This window comes from Dasypus novemcinctus, chromosome 3, assembly GCF_030445035.2.
Source record: "Dasypus novemcinctus isolate mDasNov1 chromosome 3, mDasNov1.1.hap2, whole genome shotgun sequence".
Classification (NCBI taxonomy): domain Eukaryota; kingdom Metazoa; phylum Chordata; class Mammalia; order Cingulata; family Dasypodidae; genus Dasypus; species Dasypus novemcinctus.
This window is the reverse complement of record NC_080675.1, coordinates 155,756,561-155,778,574: the sequence shown is the minus strand read 5'-3', so window position 1 is coordinate 155,778,574 and position 22,014 is coordinate 155,756,561. Positions and strand designations below refer to the sequence as shown.

The 22,014-nt window shown below is 44.7% G+C and overlaps 1 protein-coding gene across 2 annotated transcripts in view; it reads right to left on the bottom strand.

Annotated features, from left to right (window-relative positions):
* PCSK6 (proprotein convertase subtilisin/kexin type 6) overlaps positions 1 to 22,014 on the bottom strand; it is a 229,216-nt gene that overhangs the window by 154,883 nt on the left and 52,319 nt on the right. For both annotated transcript variants that reach the window (XM_004462109.5, XM_004462110.5), the window contains exon 2: positions 11,015 to 11,119. In XM_004462109.5, coding sequence (XP_004462166.3) covers positions 11,015 to 11,119 — 105 coding nt within the window. The remainder of the gene's footprint in view (positions 1 to 11,014; positions 11,120 to 22,014) is intronic.

Here is a 22,014-nt window from a genome sequence, read left to right as displayed (position 1 = left end):
AAGGATGATGAACAATGCCCATTCCAAAAACCAGAGAGTATCTACAACTGCAAGCAAGACAGCTCCATCTATCATCCCATGGGATCTAAGCCGCCTCTTAATCAGAAACAGAGTAAGCATCACTATCCCAAAATCCTCAAGATTGGGGAATGATCAATGGACTAAAGTAGACTTACTATTATTGTATTATTATTCTAGCAGTGGAAGATCTTGTACCATTGACATAAAGGCAGTAGCTACCAGAGGTTCTGAGAGGAGGGAGAGGGAAAAATAGGTACAACATTGGGACATTTTTGGGACATTGGAATTGTGCTGCATGATATTGCAATGATGGATACAGGCCACTATACATTGTGTCAAAACTTATAAAATTGTGTAGGGCAAAGTATAAACTATAATGTAAACTATAGTCCATGGTTAGTAGCAATGCTTCAAATGTGTTCATCAATTGTAACAAGTGTACCACACTAATGAAAGATGTTGTTAATGTGGGAATATGTGGGAGGGGACGGAGGGGGGGTATATAGGAATCCCCTATATTTTTGATGTAATATTTATGTGATCTAAAGCTTCTTTAAATATAAAAACAATTTAAAGAATAAAATGCTTTAGGGTCTGTGGGGCTGTTCTGCTAGAGCAGGAGCCTGGAAATCCCCCTGACCCTTCTGTTTCCCTTTAGTTGCTAATGATGGGAAGGCACTGCCTCAGAGGAGGGACCAAATGGCTGAGCAGCAGAGAAGCCACAGAGGTGCCAGAGATGACCTGAGGCAGAGGCCCTTGGCCAGTATTTTAAAAACTGGAACAGCCATCCCAGTATACCCATTGGGTACCAGCTCCAGCTGGGACCATCACCGACAGGCAGGGTCTCCTGCATAGCTCTCAGCACCCTTCACTGGACGCTGCACACCTCTCCCCACTGGCATCTCAAATTCAAGAAGCTCCAAAGTGAGTCCTGCTCCTCCTCCCCCATGCAATCCTGTTCACCTCTCTATTTTAGCAGCACTAAAATCTGCCTGTCTCCCAAGTTGGAACAAAGTTAAGAGTCCTTTCTAGCATTAGTATCTCACATAGTCTTTAAAGGTGTCTCCTCTCGTTTCCTCCATTTATCTTTGTGGCCACTATCTTAGTTCAGCCCCATGTTCCCTTGTATTTGGAGAGGCACAATGGCCTCCAAAGGGGTGTCCCTGATACCATCCTCCATGTGACTGCCATGAAGACCCATGGTGATGCCTATTTGACCTGCTCACCCCACTGCCTCCACCTGGCCCACCACCCCACAGGGCCTGCAAAGGGCCTGAAGCCTGCCTAGTCCATCCTTACAGCTCCACTGTCCAGCAGGTCCAAGGTTCTTACAGCACCTCTGCAGGCTGGGAGGTTTCACTGCTCAGTACCTTCTGTCTAGACATCCCCATCCCTTCTTCTCTGGTCAACTTGTTTTTACCTGCTCTGACATTCTCAGAGCTATCAGGGTGGGTTCCTACCCACTGCATGTATCTCTACCTCTGCCTTTACCCAACAAGTGGATATCCCCTGTTTAGAAGCTCAACTTTGGCCTCAGAGTACTCTTAAAGAGAAGGATGGGTCTTCATAGTCCTTCTTTCTACAACTCTTAGCAAAGAACCTGCCCCGTAGTGGGAATTTGTTCAGCAGAGGGCTGGGCTAAAGGATCATTCTCTTCCTTAATGGAAAAGCAAACTGGAAATTGATGCTGGACGAATAGAAAGTTAAGTGTGTCTCCATTAACAATCAAGAGCTTATCCTACAACTTAGTCTCCTAGCACCGGCCAGCATCTGTCTGCTATTGGAAGCCTACTGAAGGTCGATTTGATTCTCCTCTGCAAGCCCCCATTGTCTGCACACCCCACATGGGCAGGGGTTGTGTTTTTGTTCACCATTTTATTTCAGTGTGCCAGGCAATACATGGCAAATAGTGGGAGTTCAGGAATGAATGAATGGCTTTAAATGAGTAGGCTTCAGGTTATAAATAAGTCATAAACACAAATAGATTTTTTAGCAATCTCCTTCTGAGTAGAACATGCAATTGGGCCTGGATGACATCTGTTGGGAGGCCAATTATAACTAGTGTTAGGAGAGAGCAGAGTTTGCCAAATGCTACTTCTAGCCCAAACACAAATCGTATATCTTAGCAAACCCATATATAGTGTCCTGATTTCTTTTAAATCCAATTGTGAAGGTGGCACTTCACTCTGCTCCTTTTCCTTTCATCTATTTTCTGTTTGTGCTTCCTGATAAACACGCAGCTTACATATTTTACAACGTTATTTGCTCTGGGGAAGAGACATATAGTTATGAAGAAGAATTTATAATCTTCTTAAGATTACATGAATAGCAACAGTTTCCTTGTGCAACTTTCTTACTAGAAAGTCAAGTTAAATTAAAACTAGGCATCTGTTGAATGTCATTTTGTAGATAAGATGAGGTAACATTTAAATATGCTTATAAGAATTAACACAAATAAGCCAAGTCCCAGGAGGAGCCTTGTTCATATCCCATAAATAGTCTGCCAGGGAAGCGGACTTGGCTCAGTGGATAGGGTGTCTGTCTACCACATGGGAGGTCCATGGTTCAAACCCCGGGCCTCCTTGACCCGTGTGGAGCTGGCCCATGCACAGTGCTGATGCACGCAAGGAGTGCCGTGCCATGCAGGGGTGTCCCTGCGTAGGGGAGCCCCACGTGCAAGGAGTGCCCCCCATAAGGAGAGCCGCCCAGCACGAAAGCAAGTGCAGCCTGCCCAGGAATGGTGCTGCACACACGGAGAGCTGACACAAGATGACGCAACAAAAAGAAACACAGATTCCCATCCCACTGACAACGACAGAAGTGGACAAAGAAGAACACACAGTGAATGGACACAGAGAGTAGACAACCGAGGTGGGGGGCGTTGGGAAGGAAGGGGAAATAAAAAATTAAAAAAAAAAATAGTCTGCCAATTATTTATTTATTATTCATGTTATTTGGTTGTAAAAATTGTCAAAGTATCATTTCAGTGGGAAGTAGTCCATGCAGCCACTGCAACGGAGTCTTCCCCATGGGCCGTGGCAAACTGCCACATGGCTGGAGATGCTGGCTTCCCCTACCAGTCCTGGATGCAGAAAGCAACAAAGAGGATTGTTCTGAAACTTCCTCCCATGAGTCAATATCACCAAAGAGAACACAGAAGCCCACTAGCTATTCAATCCAAAGCTGCTGGTTAACTGAGTCCTGCCTTAAAGCCCTCAACTCTGTCGCTGCCCACTGAGTCTCTGGAGGTCCACAAGGTGTGGAGGAGCTGGAAGGACCTAGAAGAGGGGCCTCCATGCTTAAGGTGCTGCTAAGTCACAAAGGGCATTCACAGGGACCCCCACACCCTCATCCTCCTAGAGTTCCTATGCTATCCCAATGGGAAGGGTAATGTGATAGATTGAGTTATGTACCCCCAACAAAGACCTGTTTTAACCTCAACCCCCATTCCTATGGGTGTGAACCCACTGTAAATAGGATCATTTGAAGATGTTAGTTTTAGTTAAGGTGTGGCCCAACTGAATCAAGGTAGGCCATAATCCATATTATTGGAGACCTTAGAAAAAGCCAGAAGTCAAAGAGAAACACAAGAGGAGATCAAGAACATCACCAAGTGATGCAAGGCAGAGATGCCAGCCAAGGAACACCAAGGATTGCAGCAAGTCAGCACCAGAGCTCTAAAGAATTCAGGAAGAAGGCATGGCCTCATGGGTACCTTGATTTTGCATATCTGGTCTCCAAAACAAATGAATTCCTATTATTAGGCCAACCAGTCAATATGTGGTATTTGTCATCGTGGCCCAGCAAACTAAGGTAAGTAGGCACCTGAATCAAACTGCTAAACTTCCTTAAAGTGCCCACTGGCTCAATTTGTTGACAGTTAATTCTCTGTAGTTCTGTTTTCCATGCACGATTGTATGCAGAGCAAAGCTCCACCCACTTTGTTCCTTTCCCTTTTTTCCTCTTGGCTTAATCAAAGTAGAGGACACCTTATCCTGTAACTGTGGAAGGACAAGGGGACTTCCCTGTGATGTTGGCTTGTAATAAGCCATCCCTGATGGCACACTAGTGTGACTCTGAGTAAGAAGTCAGAGACCAGACCCCCAAGCATCCAGGGGCCTCCAAATTCTACTGCCTTCTCTGGGAGAAAGCAATCACATCAGGAGCACTGTAGAAAATAAATCTGCCAAATGCTCTCTCTGTGGGAGGCTGGGCAGCCAGATCTGAGTCTCAGCTTCCAATCTGGAAAGTGAGGGGCTTGGATCAGCCCACCTCAGACCCTTTGTGCTTAACAGTCTGTGATGCTTATATCTCCATTTCCATCAACACCAACTCCTCTGTACACCTTTTGCTGGGCCAATATTCAGCAGGCTGAATACTAAAAACTGAGAAGATTGAGTGGTGAATTTACAGAAAGAAAAATAATACTCCCTGTGACAGTTTGAATTTGGTGAATCCCAAAAAAGAGATTATGTGATTATGTTTTTTAACTAATCTATTCCTGTGGGTATGAAACCCTTTTGATTGGACTATGTCACTGAGGACAGGTTGAGTCTCTGTCCTCTTCCTGGGTATGATAAAAATGGAGACACAGAGAGAAAAAAGGAATTCAGCTATTCTGATCCAGCCATGTTAGAGAGAGGATTCCAGGTTTGCCTACAGTTGCAGAAAGGCAGAGAAGCCCTGAGAGGCTCAAGAAGACAAGGCCCAGGGAGAGATGCCTGATTCCTCACAGCTGAGCCCCAGGAGAAAGTAGAGAGCGGAAGATCCACTATCTTGCCTTGCCAAGTGGTAGGACTCCAGGATCCATCAGCAGATGACCTTTGGTGAGAAAGCATCTCTACTGATGCCTTGATTTGGACATTTCATAGCCTTGGAATTATATACTTTTACCCTAAATAAAATTCCCATTATAAAAGCCACCTCGTGGGAGTGAATGTGGTTCAGGCAGTCAAGCTCCTGCCTCCCACATGGGAGGTGTGTGTCCCAGGTTTGTTTCCCAATGTCTCCTAAAAAAAAGAAAAACAAACAACAAGCAAAACAAATGAAAAAACTAACTCAGGGAAGCCAATGTGGCTCAGTGGTTGAGTGCTGGCTTCTAACATACGAGGTCCTGGGTTCAATCCCTGAATCCCAGTACTCCAAAATAAAAAAAATTTAAAAATGAAATAAAATAAAAAGCCACCTCATTTCTGGCACTTTGCATCAACAGTCCTATGTTAAACTAAGACAGTGGGCCACAATTTACTTCTATGGTATTTATACAGAAAGACACTGATAAACAAATAACACAGTCACAACTTGCTTATGCGACCCCCATCTGTGAAAATTGAGACAGGTTTCAAAACAGTTGCTAGGTGGCCACTAAACTTTGACCAGGTGATCTGCAGGGCTTGTAAGAGAGTAAACAATAAATGAGGTATGGTCTAAGTCACCAAGAACTTTAAAATCCTTTCATAGAAGACAAGCTTGAATGTTTCTCACAATCATCTCGTCTCACCCAGTGGAATCTGTGGACCAGGTCACCGCAACCTTCCCACTGCCTATTCCTTAGTTTTGGGATCCAGAACCCTCTCTCTACCCTAACACTCCAGCCTTTGCCTGGCAGTCTCCTTAGCAAGCTATATAGCTGTTACTTACCAGATCCCAAGAAAACACAACTAACCATTGCTGCCCCCAAACACTGCCAGGTGTTCCCACTCCTGGCCTTTGATCTCAGCTTTATTTCCAGAGTGTCTAGGAAATCAAGGTTATGAGAAATAAAAGGTGGGGTTCCATGGTCAAACAAGTTGGACAGTTGCTGGATTTAATAGCTTTTTTTTTTTTACAGCTTTCATATACACTGGAAACTTCAAAGAGAGAGCCACAGTACAATTTTTCCTAAACTTATTTGACTAAACCCCTTTCATATAGCACATCTCTTGTGCCTAGGGCTCAGCTGGGAATGAGCAGTGGATGTGGAATCCCTGGGCCTGACTCAGTTTTTAGTTCTGCCACGCTATACGTGAGTCCTTGTGTATTGGGCTAAGGCAAGAGGAGTGAGCAAAACAAGCCTGATTAAAACAGGTATTAATGGAAGAATCTCACAAATCTAGAATTATAAAAGTACAATTGCTAGGAAGAAAAAGTCAAGTCCGAGGAATCTAAGCAGCTTACCAGTGAGAGGGACATTTGAGCCAAAATAGCAGAGTACAGAAGAGATAAAGAGCAGAGGAAGGTGGGGGCATTCTGTGCAAAGGCTGTGCAATGGGAGAGAGAGCAAAGGCCACTGAGGCATTTAAAGGTCAGTGTTCCTGGGGCCCAGGGGCCCAGCAGGGAGGTCAGACCGAGAAGGGCCTGGAAGGCAGGGGTAGAATTTAAGTGTTTATCTTAAGTGATGGTGGCACAATCAGACACAGGGAACAGACGGTGGGAGGCAAGGATGTCCCAGGAGCCTGGTCAGGAGGCCAGGCAGTGGTCCAGGAGAGAGAAGAGGGGACCTTAGCCCAGGGCAGTGGTAGAAGTGGAGATCACAGAGACATGAACAGAGGTGAGTTGTACCTGAGATAAATGGACCCCAGCTGAGGGAATCAATTTGTGGTGAGGAAGGTTTCTGGCTTGCACAGTGGAAAGGAGATGCAAGCTTCTCGCTGAGATGGGATGCTGGAGGATGACCAGATGTGGGTCCTAAGACCGCGAGTTTGCTCTGGCACATGTTGAGTTTGAAGGGGCATTGAAGTAGAAGGGCAGGTAAGTAACAAAACTGTTTCCTTTAAAGAGTTTTCAAACGTTTTTCCAATTCATAGTAAACATTCCACTAGTTGTGCAGAAAATATGAGAAGACAGCTTGTCACTCTTTCCCGAGTCACCAAGAAGGGGAGTGGTGGGTTCCTAAAAACCGATTTCAGACAGTTTGAGATTTCTTCTCTCTCCACTCGAGTAGATTCATCAGCCCCTGGGGGGCAACTCTCTGCTGGTCCCTCAAGGTCATAACTCAGTTCATCAACCCCTGAGAACAACCTGGTCACTTTCTATGTCCTTCCCTTTGCCAGGAAGTTTTTGTTTGTTTTCCCTTCCAATGGTTCTAGCACACAAAACTGTCAGATAAAATTCTCCCTCTACAGGAAGTGGATTTGGCCCAATGGATAGGGCATCCACCTACCACATGGGAGGTCCAAGGTTCAAACCCCGGGCCTCTTGACCCGTGTGATGAGCTGGCCCATGCACAGTGCTGATATGTACAAGGAGTGCCCTGCCACGCAGGGGTGTCCCCCACATAAGGGAACCCCCACGTGCAAGGAGTGCACCCCATAAGAAGAGCCGCTCAGTACGAAAAAAGTGCAGCCTGCCCAGGAATGGCGCCACACACACAGAAAGCTGATGCAGAAAGATGACGCAACAAAAAGAGACACCGATTCCAGGTGCCCCTGACAATATAAGCAGACACAGAAGAACACACAGCGAACAGACACAGAGAGCAGACAATTGGAGGGGCGGTAGGGAAAGGGAGAGAAATAAATAAATCTTTTAAAAAAATTCTCTCTATGATTAATGGAAAGATGTACTTAAATGTTGCATCAATGCTGGAAAGAACCCCAGGCTTTGATTACACTCTGGGGGTAAAGTCCCATTCCACAAAACAGAATGCCAGTCCTCTGGATCATTTTCCAACTTTTGCGCTTTCAGGCACTGAAATAAAGCATCACACCAGAGGCTCCCACTGTCCCAGAAGAAGCCACAGAGTGCCTCCCTAAGAGCATCTTTATCGTTCAATTTCTGTCATCAGTCTGGCTAAGAACCGTAGGGAAGGGCTGAACCAGAGTCATCATGCTAAAATGTATGGTTTGGATGACATGGGCAGGAGCATCGAACTGTAAGCCAGCTTGTAATGTAATGAGAACAAGTAATTTTTTAAAAATTGGTAAGCCCTTTCAGCTATTGGCCGATGCCTGTGTAACATCCACCCTTCTCCAGACTTTTGGCAAAAGAACAAGTGAAAAACAAATGCTTTCAGTTTGCTTAAATGAAAGCCCTTGGAAAAACCCAGTGACTGATAATGCACACAGAGAATATGGACTGTTCTCCCAAGGATAGGGCTGATCAACAAGGCAACTAACTGGAGGACAGCAACCTTTTTCAAAGATGGTTAAAAAAAAACTCACATAAATGTAATTAAGAATGTAAGCAAAATGAATGCATCATTCTGGTACAGAATAAGTTCAAAAAGATGCTCCTTATATTTTCTTTTGCTTTGTATTAACAAATATACACTCTATCACTTTTATGTGATGGAGGGGAGGGTTGTAAATTGTCACTTATCCAAGTGTTTTTATACAATAGGGACTGGAGATAATTGAAATAAAATACCCATCTGCAGTCGATTGAACTTTATCCTAAGTCCTATAACATTCATTTCTAGTTTGGTCATTCCGACACAATGGCGACTCTGCATTCCAATGTCTCTGAATAATATTACATCATTTTTCCTTTTCTCAATATTAATTACACAACTCTCCAAATGCGATGGGTATCATAAAAATGCTTTACGAATGTAGGAAAACATTCTGAAGCACTGCAATAAGAGATAACACTAAATCCTTATATCTAAAACCACTAATTTTGCCAAACATTTCATCTGGATGTTCAGGCAAAGTAAATATTAGTCAGACTGACAGCTAATTGATTTGGTTTTCATTAAAACTAGACTAATTTAAACAGAGTTATTCCAGTTGCGATTCTGAATTCATAATTGGTTCAGATGCCTATATGCCTTCCCCAGGGCTAAAAATTTAATTAGAACAGTGAGAAACAATCAGCCAATCATGTGGAAGTTCCAGTTAGGGCAGGAATGTGCAGGCTGTTTACCTACTCTCTCTCTTCTTTATTGACAGGACGCTTTGATAGTAGTCCTGCCAGGAGGTTATTAAGAAGCTCTGTGTAAAAGGGATTTTTATTTGAAAAAAATTATCAGCCATTGCCTTTGCCTAGAAAGTCTATCCTTCCTTCTGTTTTCTTCAAGGAGTCAACAGATTCCTGGCCCACAGACCCAAACTGGATAAAACATAGTACAGTAAGCATGGCTAAAATGAATAAAACAAGTAGTTCAAATGGTCTGGGGCACCCCCCACACTGGGCTGAAGCCCTGCAGAATCTTTTCATTTTCTCATGCACCCTCTCTGGTTTTACTCATGCACATGCCTCCCCTCTCCTGGGTTCTGAGGGCTCCCCCAGTTTGGGACCAGGCTGGGCATCTCTGCCTTCCCCAGGGCTCTGGGATTCATACCCAGCAGGTGTATAATTATTATTTTCAGAAGAACAGTTCAGTTAAGTAGCTTTGAGAATTTTTTAACTTAGTCACTAAAAAAAAGAGCTCATAGATAAAACACAGAATAAGTCTCAAATTTCAGTTCTACCTTAATTCTGAGAAACAGCTTTATTCTTGGAAGCCATCCTGGGAAAGGAACCAAGAAAGCCACTGGCCCAGTCTCTTTCCCCAGAGCAGGCCCACAGGCGTGCTTCCTTGTAAAGGGCAGTCAGCAACTCTCTGGGTATCAACAATCTGATTGCTTGCAAATTCTTCAGATGAAGAACAGGTCTTCATAAAAGAGATCAACTGCTTGTTTAAAGCAAGTTTGTAGAGGGGAACCACAGCAACTTCCTTCCTCACTTAGAATTTTCTCCAAACACTGACAGATGATGGGCCCCTTTCAGCTTCACTCCTGGCCTTGCAGCCCCCCAAAATTCATGGTTCCTCTATGATCAAAGGAGGAAACTGTGTACTATTGGGAGAGTTCCCCTTCGACTCAGTTTAACACTGACACACACAACCATGTCTGCTTGTGCTTTTCCAATTGCCCTGTTCTGTGGGAATAAGCAACTAACAATCGGGCTTTGTTTCCTAGAGGAAAAAATATATACTGGTCCCTTTGAAAAATATTACTTCAAGTTCCATGTTGTGAACACAAGTAAATATAATCACAGCAACATATTATTAGGTAAGATAATAATGTATATTAAAGTGCCCAAGCATATAGTAGTCCCTTAATAAACATTAAACTTCACTCCTTGCTATGAAGCAATAATGGGATTACCATCCTGTTTTATATCTATTTTGATCTATCTGTCAATCCATCCACCCACCTATTCATCTAGCCACCCACCTATTAATCTATTTCTACATCTTTCCATCTATCTATCTCTCTATCCATCCATCTACCCATCCACATATCCATCTGTCTTCCCAACCATCCACCCACCCACCTACCATCTACTCACTCATATATCCATTCATTTATCCATCCATCTATAAAATATATAAAAGACATGCCTATCTTGTCATAGCCTACTCACATGAATGAGCTCCAAGGAGACGACGTCCTCCTATGTTTCAAATCAGAATACCAAGAGAGAGATACCCTAGAGAGGTTAATGTGCGGATGGTTCCCAGGAATAAACTCTCTCTCCCACTCTTCCCAAGTTTGGTCAATACAAAAGGAGCCACTATCATCAGTGGGATGGCTTAAGGCAACAAGAATACATTACTCCATGGAAACCTTAATATAAATTCATCATAACCATTAAGATATGTGTTATGACAACCACAAAAAAATATATATCTGCCCAATCTCTAATTTCATTATTAAAAAACTCAAATGAATTGCCTAGTGCTTCTTCCTCTATGGTTAAGTTTCAGATACTTATCAACCATAGTTATTGCATATTTTGTTGATATCTTAAACCTTCAAAATATTAATAGATCTATGCCCCTTAATTGTTGCTTCAAACTGAAGTCAAGGATTTAAATTCATCAGACTGACAAGGGACCCAAATATTTGGAAAATTTAGATGTTCTTATATGTAGCTACACATCTGTCTTGGTTTATTCAAAGTGGATTTGGAAAACTAGTGATTGTACAAAATCATGTTATAATCCAGACTTGGCCATTTTTAAAACCACAAACCCAAACAAGAAGCAAACCAATAGTTTAGACCATAGGTGAGCAGAGAGATGTACCTCTGGATCCATTCTGAGGAAGGTGTGGGGGCCTCTGCTACTCAATGCCGACCTTTTAAATGTCTTGCTATGATAAAAATGGTAGTAATTTTCCAAGTTTCCAATCTGAAAAACAAGAAGAAGAACACCATGCATTATTATAATTTTATAAACAGCCTAAAAATCCTCCACCTCATAAAACTCTTCCCCTTATCTGAGCAGTGCCTTCTGCAATGACAAGACACTCGCACACACACCCCATTATGCTTCCCTACTCGTTTCTCTAGTACATACTCAATTTTTACGAACATGAAGGTGAGTTTGGATACTCCAACTCAGAGAAACACACTAGGTAATAATGAAGCACAAAATCCATCAAATCTTACAGTAAATTAGTATTATTTGCAGTTTTTACTATCTTGGGCAAGGTTTTCAAACATGAATTAATGTTCACTTAAATTTAGGGTTAAGCATCCTTGAGGTAAGCAAAGTTAGTGTCAAGTCAGGTCTATATCAAAATCTTCATTAATAAACAAACTTCATCCCCTCCACCCTTCGGGTAAACCAAAATATCTAAGAATGAATACACATTCTCAAGTGCAACAAAGGAGCCAAAGAAAACATGCTGGTCCATCTGCTTGGGGATTGTGAAAAGGTCAGATGAGAACATACAAAGCCCTAGAGTGTCCTGATTTTCCATCAGGAGCAGCTTGTCAAGACAGATTTCGGCCTGAAAGCTGGTTGGAACCTAGATGTGACCCAACCCCTGGCCTTCTGGAAGAATTGATCCTCTCTGTAGTGACTTGCTTCCAGGATTCTGAGGACACTCCAACATCAGGACATTGTTCTCAGAAGACCTCCTTCTTCTTTCACTGGTTGTTGAAAATAGCTAGTTGGTCACCATCCTTGAAAGCAAAGCTTTCTAAATAATTAAAGATGAGCTGAGTATTATAGAGACTTTCAAGCTACACTTCTCAGGCTAAATCATCCTAGTTTCTTTTCCAGCTTCTGACTTAAAGGGAGAATTAAGACTAATTGTCCTCTGGAGCAGTTATATATGGTGATTAAGAGCATAGGTCCATGCCCTCCCCTCCCCCCATCATCACTATTAGCTGTGTAACCTTGTGCAAAGTCAATCAAACTCTGGGAATCTAGACTCTAACATGTAAAGTGGGGATATACTACTTATCCCTTGGAGCTGTTTTAGTGGAACTAAAGTCTACGTACCTCTCAATAATCCCTTGGCTGCCCCTACCTCAACTCACAGTCATTTTGCCTGATGTGACCTGACTCCAGGAGAGTACACTGGTCCAGATGGAGACCTGGAGAGATGTGGATACTATGAGTGGCCATATCCCCCTGCTGTGTGGTCAGTACAGCACATCTTTCCAAAAGAAGATAAAGCAGATTTTCAGAGAAAGAGAGTCCTCCAGTCTCCTGACTATGCTTCATTCGTCACTTCCAGAAATCCTGGCAGTCTGGTCACCTCCCATTCTTTTTTTTTTTTGTCTTTATTTTTTTAATGTTACATTCAGAAAATATGAGGTCCCCATATACACCCCACCCCCCTCACCCCTCTCCTCCCCCCATAACAACAACCTCCTCCATCATCATGAGACATTCGTTGCATTTGGTGAATACATCTCAACGGTCCACATCATAGCTCACACTCTCCCACAGTCCACCCAGTGGGCCATGGGAGGACATATAATATCCAGTAACTGTCCCTGCAGCGCTACCCAGGACAACTCCAAGTCCCGAAAATGCCCCCATATCACATCTCTTCCTCCCACTCCCTATCCCCAGCAGCCACCATGTCCACTTTCTCCACACCAATGCCACATTTTCTTCGATTACTAATCACAATAGTTCATGAATAGAATATCAGTAAGTCCACTCTAATCCATACTCTATTCCTCCATCCTGTGGACCTTAGAATGGTTGTGTCCACTCCACAACTATATCAAGAGGGGGCTTAGATTCCACATGGATCCTGGATGCAATTCTCCTGCTTTCGGTTGTAGGCATTCTTGGCTCCCTGGTGTGGTGATTGGCCTTCTTCACCTCCATGTTAGATGAGTACCTCCTATTCTTGAATTTCATGAGACACTCCCTGTGAAAAGAAGCCCCCTTTTCACAAAAGGTTGTTCCAGTGGGTTTCTGTTAATGACAACTATAGAACATCAAATACTATGACAGGCAGGAGGATTAAAATAGGTATCACCTGTAGAGTGCCCACAATCTAGTAGGTGCTCAATCAGTAGTGGCTGGTATTGGGAGCTGGGACACTTTCTTTGGCTCCTTTCCAAGGTTCCTCCATTTCCACCCCTCTGGATCTGGAATGCTATAGATTTTGGGTGAATCTGGATCTGTATACTGATTGAACCGTTTCCTGCTGGATGACTTGAGACTTTAGACTCTCTTAATTTCCTCACGAGAATGATAACTCTTACCTTGAAAGGGTACTCTGATTAAGTTGATTAAGTGCAATACATACGTGATTATTAATTTAAGTGCAATATATACGTGAAGGAGCTATCAGAGCACTTAGTAGGTAGTAAGCACTGAACAGTTTTCTGCCATTCTGATTCTCAGTTCACTTTCCACTTTGACATTTTTCTGCCATTGTAAGCCTCATTATTTCTACCCAATTTTGCCCAAAAGCCCTTTTATTTTTCTTCCTACAGATAAGTTCACCTTGTTCACTCCCTTGACAAAGTTAACTGTTGTATATGTAAAAAGCCTCCTCCTAAATCATGCCAGAGCTGTTATTTAGCAAGAGAGGCAATAATAATACTTAACTTACAGCAGTGTTTCATCAGCATGTTTGCTTATAAGCTACTGCCATCCCTGGGAGATGTTGCACAACTTTTGGTCTTTTAACTCTGGGCATTCAAGTCAACTCCCATTCAGAGACATGGAGAAACTAAGAGTTGAATCACATTTGCTGGCAAAGGGATGGATTAACTGTGAGCAATGTCAGAGTGACCCTGGAAGCCACGGAAAGAAGCACCTGGCCTGAGGCGGCCAAGCCAGGCCAGAGGCAGCCCCAGGTGTTTTGCCAAAAGCCACCCCTGCCTTCTAAGCCAGTGCCATGGCCATCCAGTCCCCTGCCTCTGGGCTGTAAGAACCATCCTTAGCTCAAGTGCCTGAGCTAATGGGAGCTATTCTCTTTGAGTAATCCAGTGAAGGAACAGATGGTCCTTGCAGAATGGACCAAGCAAACCACTCCTGGGAAGATCAGTGGTCAGAGTTGCATCTGTTTGGGAACTTGTGCCCAGCCCAGCTTGGGGGTCTGGGGAGGGCCACTGCCACTGGAGGGGAAAAGAGGACACCAGCCAGGGCTGGGTTGCCCTTGCAACCCAGCTGCATAAGAGGAAGGAAAAGGTCATTGACTGATCATAAATGTGAAAGTGGACCAAGGGTCCCTCCGAGACTGTGCTCCATCTGCCTTCTATTTCCTGATAGAGGGGTGGGGTTGAGGGATGGGAAGCAACCATTCCCACTCATGCAAAGACATGAGAGTCAGGCATACCACCAGCCTCCAGAGTTTGATCCAGGGCACGGCACAGAAAGGGTTGATTGAGAACAGGATTTCAGAAGGGGAAGGGAAAGAGGGAGGGAGGAAGGAAGGGGACAGATACTTAAGAGGAAATCTAGACACTTGTTCCAGGTTGCTGGGGGCATGGCCACTGCAAAAGATTTGTGACCCCTGGGCACTCACCCACTGTCTGCAGACAGGATTTATACGATTTTCCCCACATGGAGTTATGACTGTTCTCCTGAGGTCTGGGGATATGCTGTGGTTAATAAAATACTAATTCAGGTGGCAGACTTGGCCCAGTGGTTAGGGCGTCTGCCTACCACATGGGAGGTCCGTGGTTCGGTCTGCCTACCACATGGGAGGTCCGTGGTTCGAACCCCGGGCCTCCTTGACCCGTGTGCAGCTGGCCCATGTGCAGTGCTGATGCTCACAAGGAGTGCTGTGCCACGCAGGGGTATCCCCCGCGTAGGGGAGCCCCATGCACAAGGAGTGCGCCCGTAAGGAGAGCCACCCAGCGCAAAAGAAAGTGCAGCCTGCCTAAGAATGGCACCACCCACATGGAGAGCTGACACAACAAGATGATGCAACAAAAAGAAATACAGATTCCCGTGCCGCTGACAACAACAGAAGCAGACAAAGAAGACGCAGCAAATAGACACAGAGAGCAGACAACCGGGGTGGGGGAAGGGGGAGAGAAATAAATAAATAAATAAATCTTAAAAAAAAAATACTAATTCATTCAGAGCAGGGGGTCAGCAAATGATGGCCCATGGGCAGATCCAGTCCACTGCCAGTTTTTGTTTTCTTTTTAACTTTTTATTATAGCAACCCATAAACAACACAAAATTTCCATTTTTACCACTTTAAGTGTACAGTGGTATTAATTAGTGATATTAATTACAATCCCAACATTGTGCTACCACCACCATCATCCATTACCCCAATTTTCTGTCCTCTCAAACAAAAACTCTACATCCATTAAGCAATATCTCTTCATTTCCTTCACTCCCCAGCCCTTCGTAACGTGTAATGTACTTTCTTTCTCTATGAATTTGCTTGTTCTACTTATTTCTTACAAGCGAAATCATACAATATGTGACATTTTGTGTCTGGCTTATGTCACTCTACATGATGTCCTCAAGGTTCATCCATGTTGTGACTTCATTCCTTTTTTAAAAAAATTTTTGTTTTTGTTTTTGTTTTTGAAGATACATGGATCACAAAATTACAATATAAGAGGTTTCCATATACTCCACATCCCACCCCACCTACTCCTCCCACATCAACAACCTCTTTCATCATTGTGGCACATTCATTGCATTTGGTGTATACATTTTGGAACACTGCTGCACCATATGGATTATAGTTTACATTGTAGTTTACACTCTCCCCCAGTACTTTCAGTGGGTTATAGCAGGATATATAATGTCCAGCATCTGTCCCTGAAATATCATTTAAGATAACTCCAAGTCCCAGAAATGTCTCCACATCACATCTCTTCTTTCCTCTCCCTACCCTCAGCAACTACCATGGCCACTTTCTCCACATCAATGCTACAATTTCTTCCATTACTAGTCACAACAGTTCTATAGTAAAATACCAGTAAGTCCACTCTAATTCATATTTTATTCCTCCATTCTGTGGACACTGGGATGGTGATGTCCACTCCACCTCTATATTGAGAGGGCAATTAGATCTCACATGGTTGATGGATGCAATTCTGTTTGCAGTTGTAGGTGCTCTTGGTTCCCTGGTGTGGTGGTTGACCATCTTCACCCTCCTGTTAGCTGACCTGGGTTAAGTCCAGCGAAACACAGAGTAGGAGCTGCAACTCTGCTAAGGCTCAGGGCCCAGCTGGCACATGGCCAATCCAGAGATTCAAGTCTCCTGAGTATACACCAACCCCAGCACCAACCGCAGGTTCAGTAAAAGTGACAGAAGAGGCATGTGTAGAAAGGTCACATCTGAGTCCAACTCCATAACACTCAGGAACACAAATTATAAAGTAGGGCCCACTGAGAAGGCACTGAACTCCAGAGCCATCTGCTATGACCATAGAACCTGTGTGTCTCCATCGCCCTCAGGAGCACCAGTACCTGGGGCTGTATGTATTTTAGCTGTCTCAGGGATCCTGCTGAGACGTGCATAAGCATGACCCCTCTGATGACCTCCCGACTCTTTTTTGAAGACTCTTAGCCATATAAACTCATTTGTCTTTACCATTTCTTCCTTTTATTCCAGTTCTTTTTCTAGTTGCATCACCAGTTAGTGACTGGTAGTAATCCCTCAGTGCCAGGGAGCCTCATCCCCAGGAGTCCTGTCCCATGCTGTGGGGAAGGTAATGCATTTACTGCTGAGTTTGGTTTAGAGAGTGACCACATTTGAGCAACATGGAGGCTCTCAGGAGGTAACTCTTAGGCACCCTGCAGCTCTAGGCCTAGGTGAAATTTCAGGCTCATAAACACAGGCTCATAATCATAGTCATCAGTATCAAGGGTTCATTATTGGACCATCCTTCTTCACTGGTCTTTGCTCTTGCACTTGGGGGTTTTTGCTGTTCCACTGGGGAATGTGACAGAGCCCCCCCTGGCTAGGAACTCAGCACTCCCTCAGTTGTTGTTTGTAACTCTAAGTACTATGAAAATATCCAACGAATATCCAAACATTTTTACATATCTTATATACATGCCCTGGAGAACTCCCTCCCAACCATGTGTCCCCCATCAATAACACCCCACACCAGTGAACTTTATTCCTTTTTACAGCTGAATAATGTTCCATTGTACATCTGTACCACATTGTGTTTGCCCATCCATCAGTTGATGGACCCTTGGGTTGTTTCCACCTTTTGTTTATTGTGAATAATACCACACTGCCTATTTTTATAAATAAAGTTTCATGAGGATACAGTCCATACATTTACCTACTGCCTACAGAAGAGCTGAGTAGTTGCAGCAGGGACCCTGTGACCTGCCACACTAAAAATATTTACTCTCTGGACCTTTCCAGAAAAAGTTAGAGTATTAGCTGCTAAAAGTACTTTGGGCAGGGGGGGCGGGGAGGTCCATCCAAGTCTCTGGTGTTAAATATGAGTTCTCTACAGGTTGGCAGCCCCCAGCGCAGATGCCGAGAGACCCTACTTCAACCATTAGTGCAGCTGCAGTCCTAGGTCCCTCTCCCTCCCCTACACACTCACCTTCCTGTCTTTGGCTCCCTGTCCTGCCCTCTGTCCCAACATTCCCCAGGTCTGGATCCAAAATGTGAGGTTTCCACAATGGGGCAAATGATCAAGGGGAGGTAGAGTAGGAGGTCAGGCACCCCAGCCAGGCAGTGGATTGCATGAAGGTCATGGCCCCTGTGAAAAAGGCATCTCGACTTTGGAGGATGTGGCCTTTTGATGTAGTTATTTCCTGCTACCCCACCCCCTGTTTCATCTAAGCCCCCCTCGAGTTCTCACCTGACCTACCACAGCAGTGTCAACCCCAGTTATGACCTTCTCCAACTTAAGTCATTGCTCCTTAAGATCCCTGGGTGTCTTTATAGGGAAAGAGGACAGGGCATGAGGTTGGGATGCCCCAAGTCTCAGCCAGGGGACAAAACACCTGCCTCGTTAAATAGGAGGGGCAACTGACTGCCCTCTGGCCCTGACTCACAGATCAGGGTGTGGGAAAGGACCCCAGAGGTGGCCTTTGCAGCACTCGTAATTTTACAGATAGGGAGACCAAGGTGCATGGAGGTGAAGCACAATGTCACAATCCAGGGCTCCTGGTTCTGGAAACGGCAATCTCCCCATACTGTCCATGGACAAGGAGGGACTATTTGACACCATGTGATGTACAGATACACAAAGTAGGGTTTCTATACCTGTTTTATACACCTTCAGGGTCAAATTGACAGGAGATGGAGTATATAAATAGAAAAGTATGAGGGAGGCACAAAGACTTGAAATTCAAGGTAATATTCTAAGTAAAAAACTATCATTTTTACCGGGCATTTGTATTGATATTAAATTCAGTGCTCCTCCAGGCTGGCAGCCTGGCCACCCTGGGTGCTATCTTGGGGCTGGGATGCAAGAATGCCACATGTCCATGGTCACCTGGGTTCAGGCTCTCCACATGTCTTCTCAAACCCACATTCATGTACCCAGCCTTCATAACAGAGAGAGCAATGACTTCTAAGGAATGCTCGTATTTGAGGGCTGGGGCCACCTCCCCTTCCTTCTCCTCCTTGAGGATAGAAAAGAAACTCTTCCTCTGTGACCCCAGGCTGCTCACCAGTCCCACTCAGCTCTAAACTCTTCCTGGAACCTCAATCTGCTTGTCATCAGTGAATCTAACCTCTGGTTCTCTGAGATGTTTTTTTAAAGTCACAACATAAAAATTCAAAACATTCTTTTTCTCTTTCTTGTCCATGATATTTTCAAAATGCATTAAATAAAGCAAGTATCTTAGCACACCATCCAGGAAAATAACCATTTGCTGAATATGTAATGTTTACTCAACATTGATATATAATTATACCCATTAGTTGATAAAATTGATAACATCATTAAAACATCATTAAAAACCTTGCTAAATGTTCTTAGTCAGAACATAAGAAGAAATGGGATCAAAGAACTCGCAGTGAGAAGAGTGAAATGTACTTTATTATTATTATTTTTTAAAGATTTATTTATTCATTTCTCTCCCCTTCCCCCACCCCCCACCCCAGTTGTCTATTCTCTGTGTCTATTTGCTGTGCCTTCTTTCTTTGTCCACTTCTGTTGTTGCCAGCGGCACGGGAATCTGTGTTTCTTTTTGTTGCGTCATCTTGTTGTGTCAGCTCTCCATGTGGGCGGTGCCATTCTTGGGCAAGCTGCACTTTCTTTTGCACTGGGCGGCTCTCCTTATGGGGTGCACTCCTTGCGCAAGGGCTCCCCTACGCAGGGATACCCCTGTGTGGCACAGCACTCCTTGCATGCATCAGCACTGTGCATGGGCCAGCTGCACACGGGTCAAGGAGGCCCAGGGTTTGAACCACGGACCTCTCATGTGGTAGGCGGACACCCTAACCACTGGGCCAAGTCCGCTTCCAAAATGTACTTTAATTCTCTTCAATAGGATGCTCCAAGAGACTTTCAATTTTTATCTAGTAAATATATGTGCATGGTGCACAGTAATAGGGGACAGCGACTTCCCTCCTTGCTCTGTCCCTAGACACTATGCGGCCCAGCCTTTATCCCCTGCCCACTGCCTAGAACAAGAGCCATTGGCCGTTGTTGAATACAGCAAATGGGAGTTTAGGTGGATCGACTTATTTGATTCTCATAGTAACCTATAGGGAGATATTATTCTCGTTTTGTAGATGGAGAAACTAGGCTCAGAGAGGTTAAGTGTCTGTGCAATACCACATATTTAGTAAGCTGCCCAGAGTCAGCATCCTTAGCTATCAATCCTTTTGCCTCTTGAGACATCGAAAGTCATTAGTTATCATGGGGACTCAAAACTCTGTCCTCAGCAGAAGAGGACCTCAACAAGTGTTAACATTCCTCTATTCCAATAATGGGATGTATACGTATTACATTCCATATGCGTATGTATTCCCCTATGTCTACATGTATGTGCACATGTGTATGTGTGAGTGTGTATATGTGTGCTTATGTGTATGTGTGAGCATGTGGGTATATGTGTGCATGTATACATGCATGTGGGTATGTGTGTGGGGTTATGTATATGCATGTGTATGCAGGTAAGTGCATGAGTACGTGTGCATGCATATATACATGTGCATGTGTGTATGTTGTGGGGGTATGTTTCCATTTGTGTATGCTGTAAGGTGATCTGCATATGTGTGTATGCATGTCTGTTGTGGAGCTATTGCATGTGCATGTGTGTGCATGGAAGTATGTAAATTTCATAAACAAATAGCTCTGAAATGCAGCCAGAATGTCCCTGGTTTCCCCATGAGCTTCTCATTTCAGTGGGCCTGGAGCCACTGATGGGTTGCCTTCACCCAGAACCCAGTGACCATGACCTGGAGTATATCAGAGTCACCTGGGCAGCTTGAGCAAACTGGCTGTGGGCCTGGCCTCACCCCCACAAGGACGTCCAGTCCATAGGTCTGGACTGCAGCTGGGCATGAGGATTTTGAAACATTTCCCCAAGAGAAGCTGAGCTCTACCCATTGGATTGTTTTGAAAGACTGAGGACAGGCCCATGGCCAAGAGGCTGTTCTTCCTTCTACCTGCAAATCCTTACTCGTCTCCCAGGCCCAGCTTGCCAGTGTCCCCCTGGGAACCTCTCCTGCCCCATATGGATCCCAAGCACACGGCTGCATCCTTTGAAGGTCAGGGCCATATCCTAATGCCTATGTCACCTTGCTCCTGGCAGAGTACCTGGGGTACAAGAGCACCTGGTAAATGTATCCCCAAGGACTCCTGGCCCCTGGCAGCACTGCCCTCCTTCCTCTGATGACACCAGTGTGAAGAGAGTCCTCTCACATCTCAGGACTTGCTCAGGCTGACCCTCACACCAACAAGATTGAGTCCTTTTCTAACCATCACCTCAGCTGTCACTGCCTCCAGGGAGTCCTCCTTGATCCCCCAGGCCCAGGTCTGTCCATGTATTGCCATCACACATACCTCTCCCTCTCTCTCCCCTTCTCCCTCTCCCTCTCCCTATCTCCTCCCAGGGTAAGCTCCTTGCGGGCAGGAACTATGTCATCCGTAAGTCCTCAAGTGCTGGCAGCATCAGGTGCACAGTAGAAACGCAAAACACAGTTGGCAAAATGAATGGACATCTGCCTTCAGATGACACTGGAAGAACACAGGGGTCTTCCCCATCCCACCCCCATATAGTCATCCAGTGAGGTCCCAAGTCCCAGGGCAGGAGGGGAGAAGGCAGAGCTCCCCATCCCTTCTGCTCCAGGCTGCACTGCCTTGCCTTTGGATACTCTCTCTAATTCCCCTCACAGGGCAATCCTGAGGCTGGAATGCAGGTTGTGGGATGAAGAGGACCTGGTCCTCTCTGACCTTCCACCTGCAGGGATGCTCATCTCTGAGCGGTGTCCTGTCATGGTGAGCCCTCAATCAGAACAGTCAGCATTGTTCATTCACTATAAAGCATGCAGCTATGGAGGGAAAGGCACTCAGAGACCACAGGTGGAGATGAGTGTAAACAGCTTGCAAAGCTAAGCAAGGGAAGGGCAGAAGCCAAGTGTGATGACGGGGGAGAGGCCTGGTCTGGCCTGGCCTGGCCTGGGTGTTTACAGGAAGGGCTGTTGCATTCTGATTTGTTCTTTAAATGCAAGTATAGCAGGCTTCAAATTACCTTCCTGTTTACAGAGGGCAGCTTTAAATTCTTACAAGTCATAGTGGACCCTCCAGCAAGGGTTCCCTCTGACTTCCTGAAGGAAAAAACGGCATTTTTCAAAGATCCTAAGAAATGGAAGGGAAGTGTCCCATTTCATTTATCATGTTTGATTTGCATCAGAGTCACAG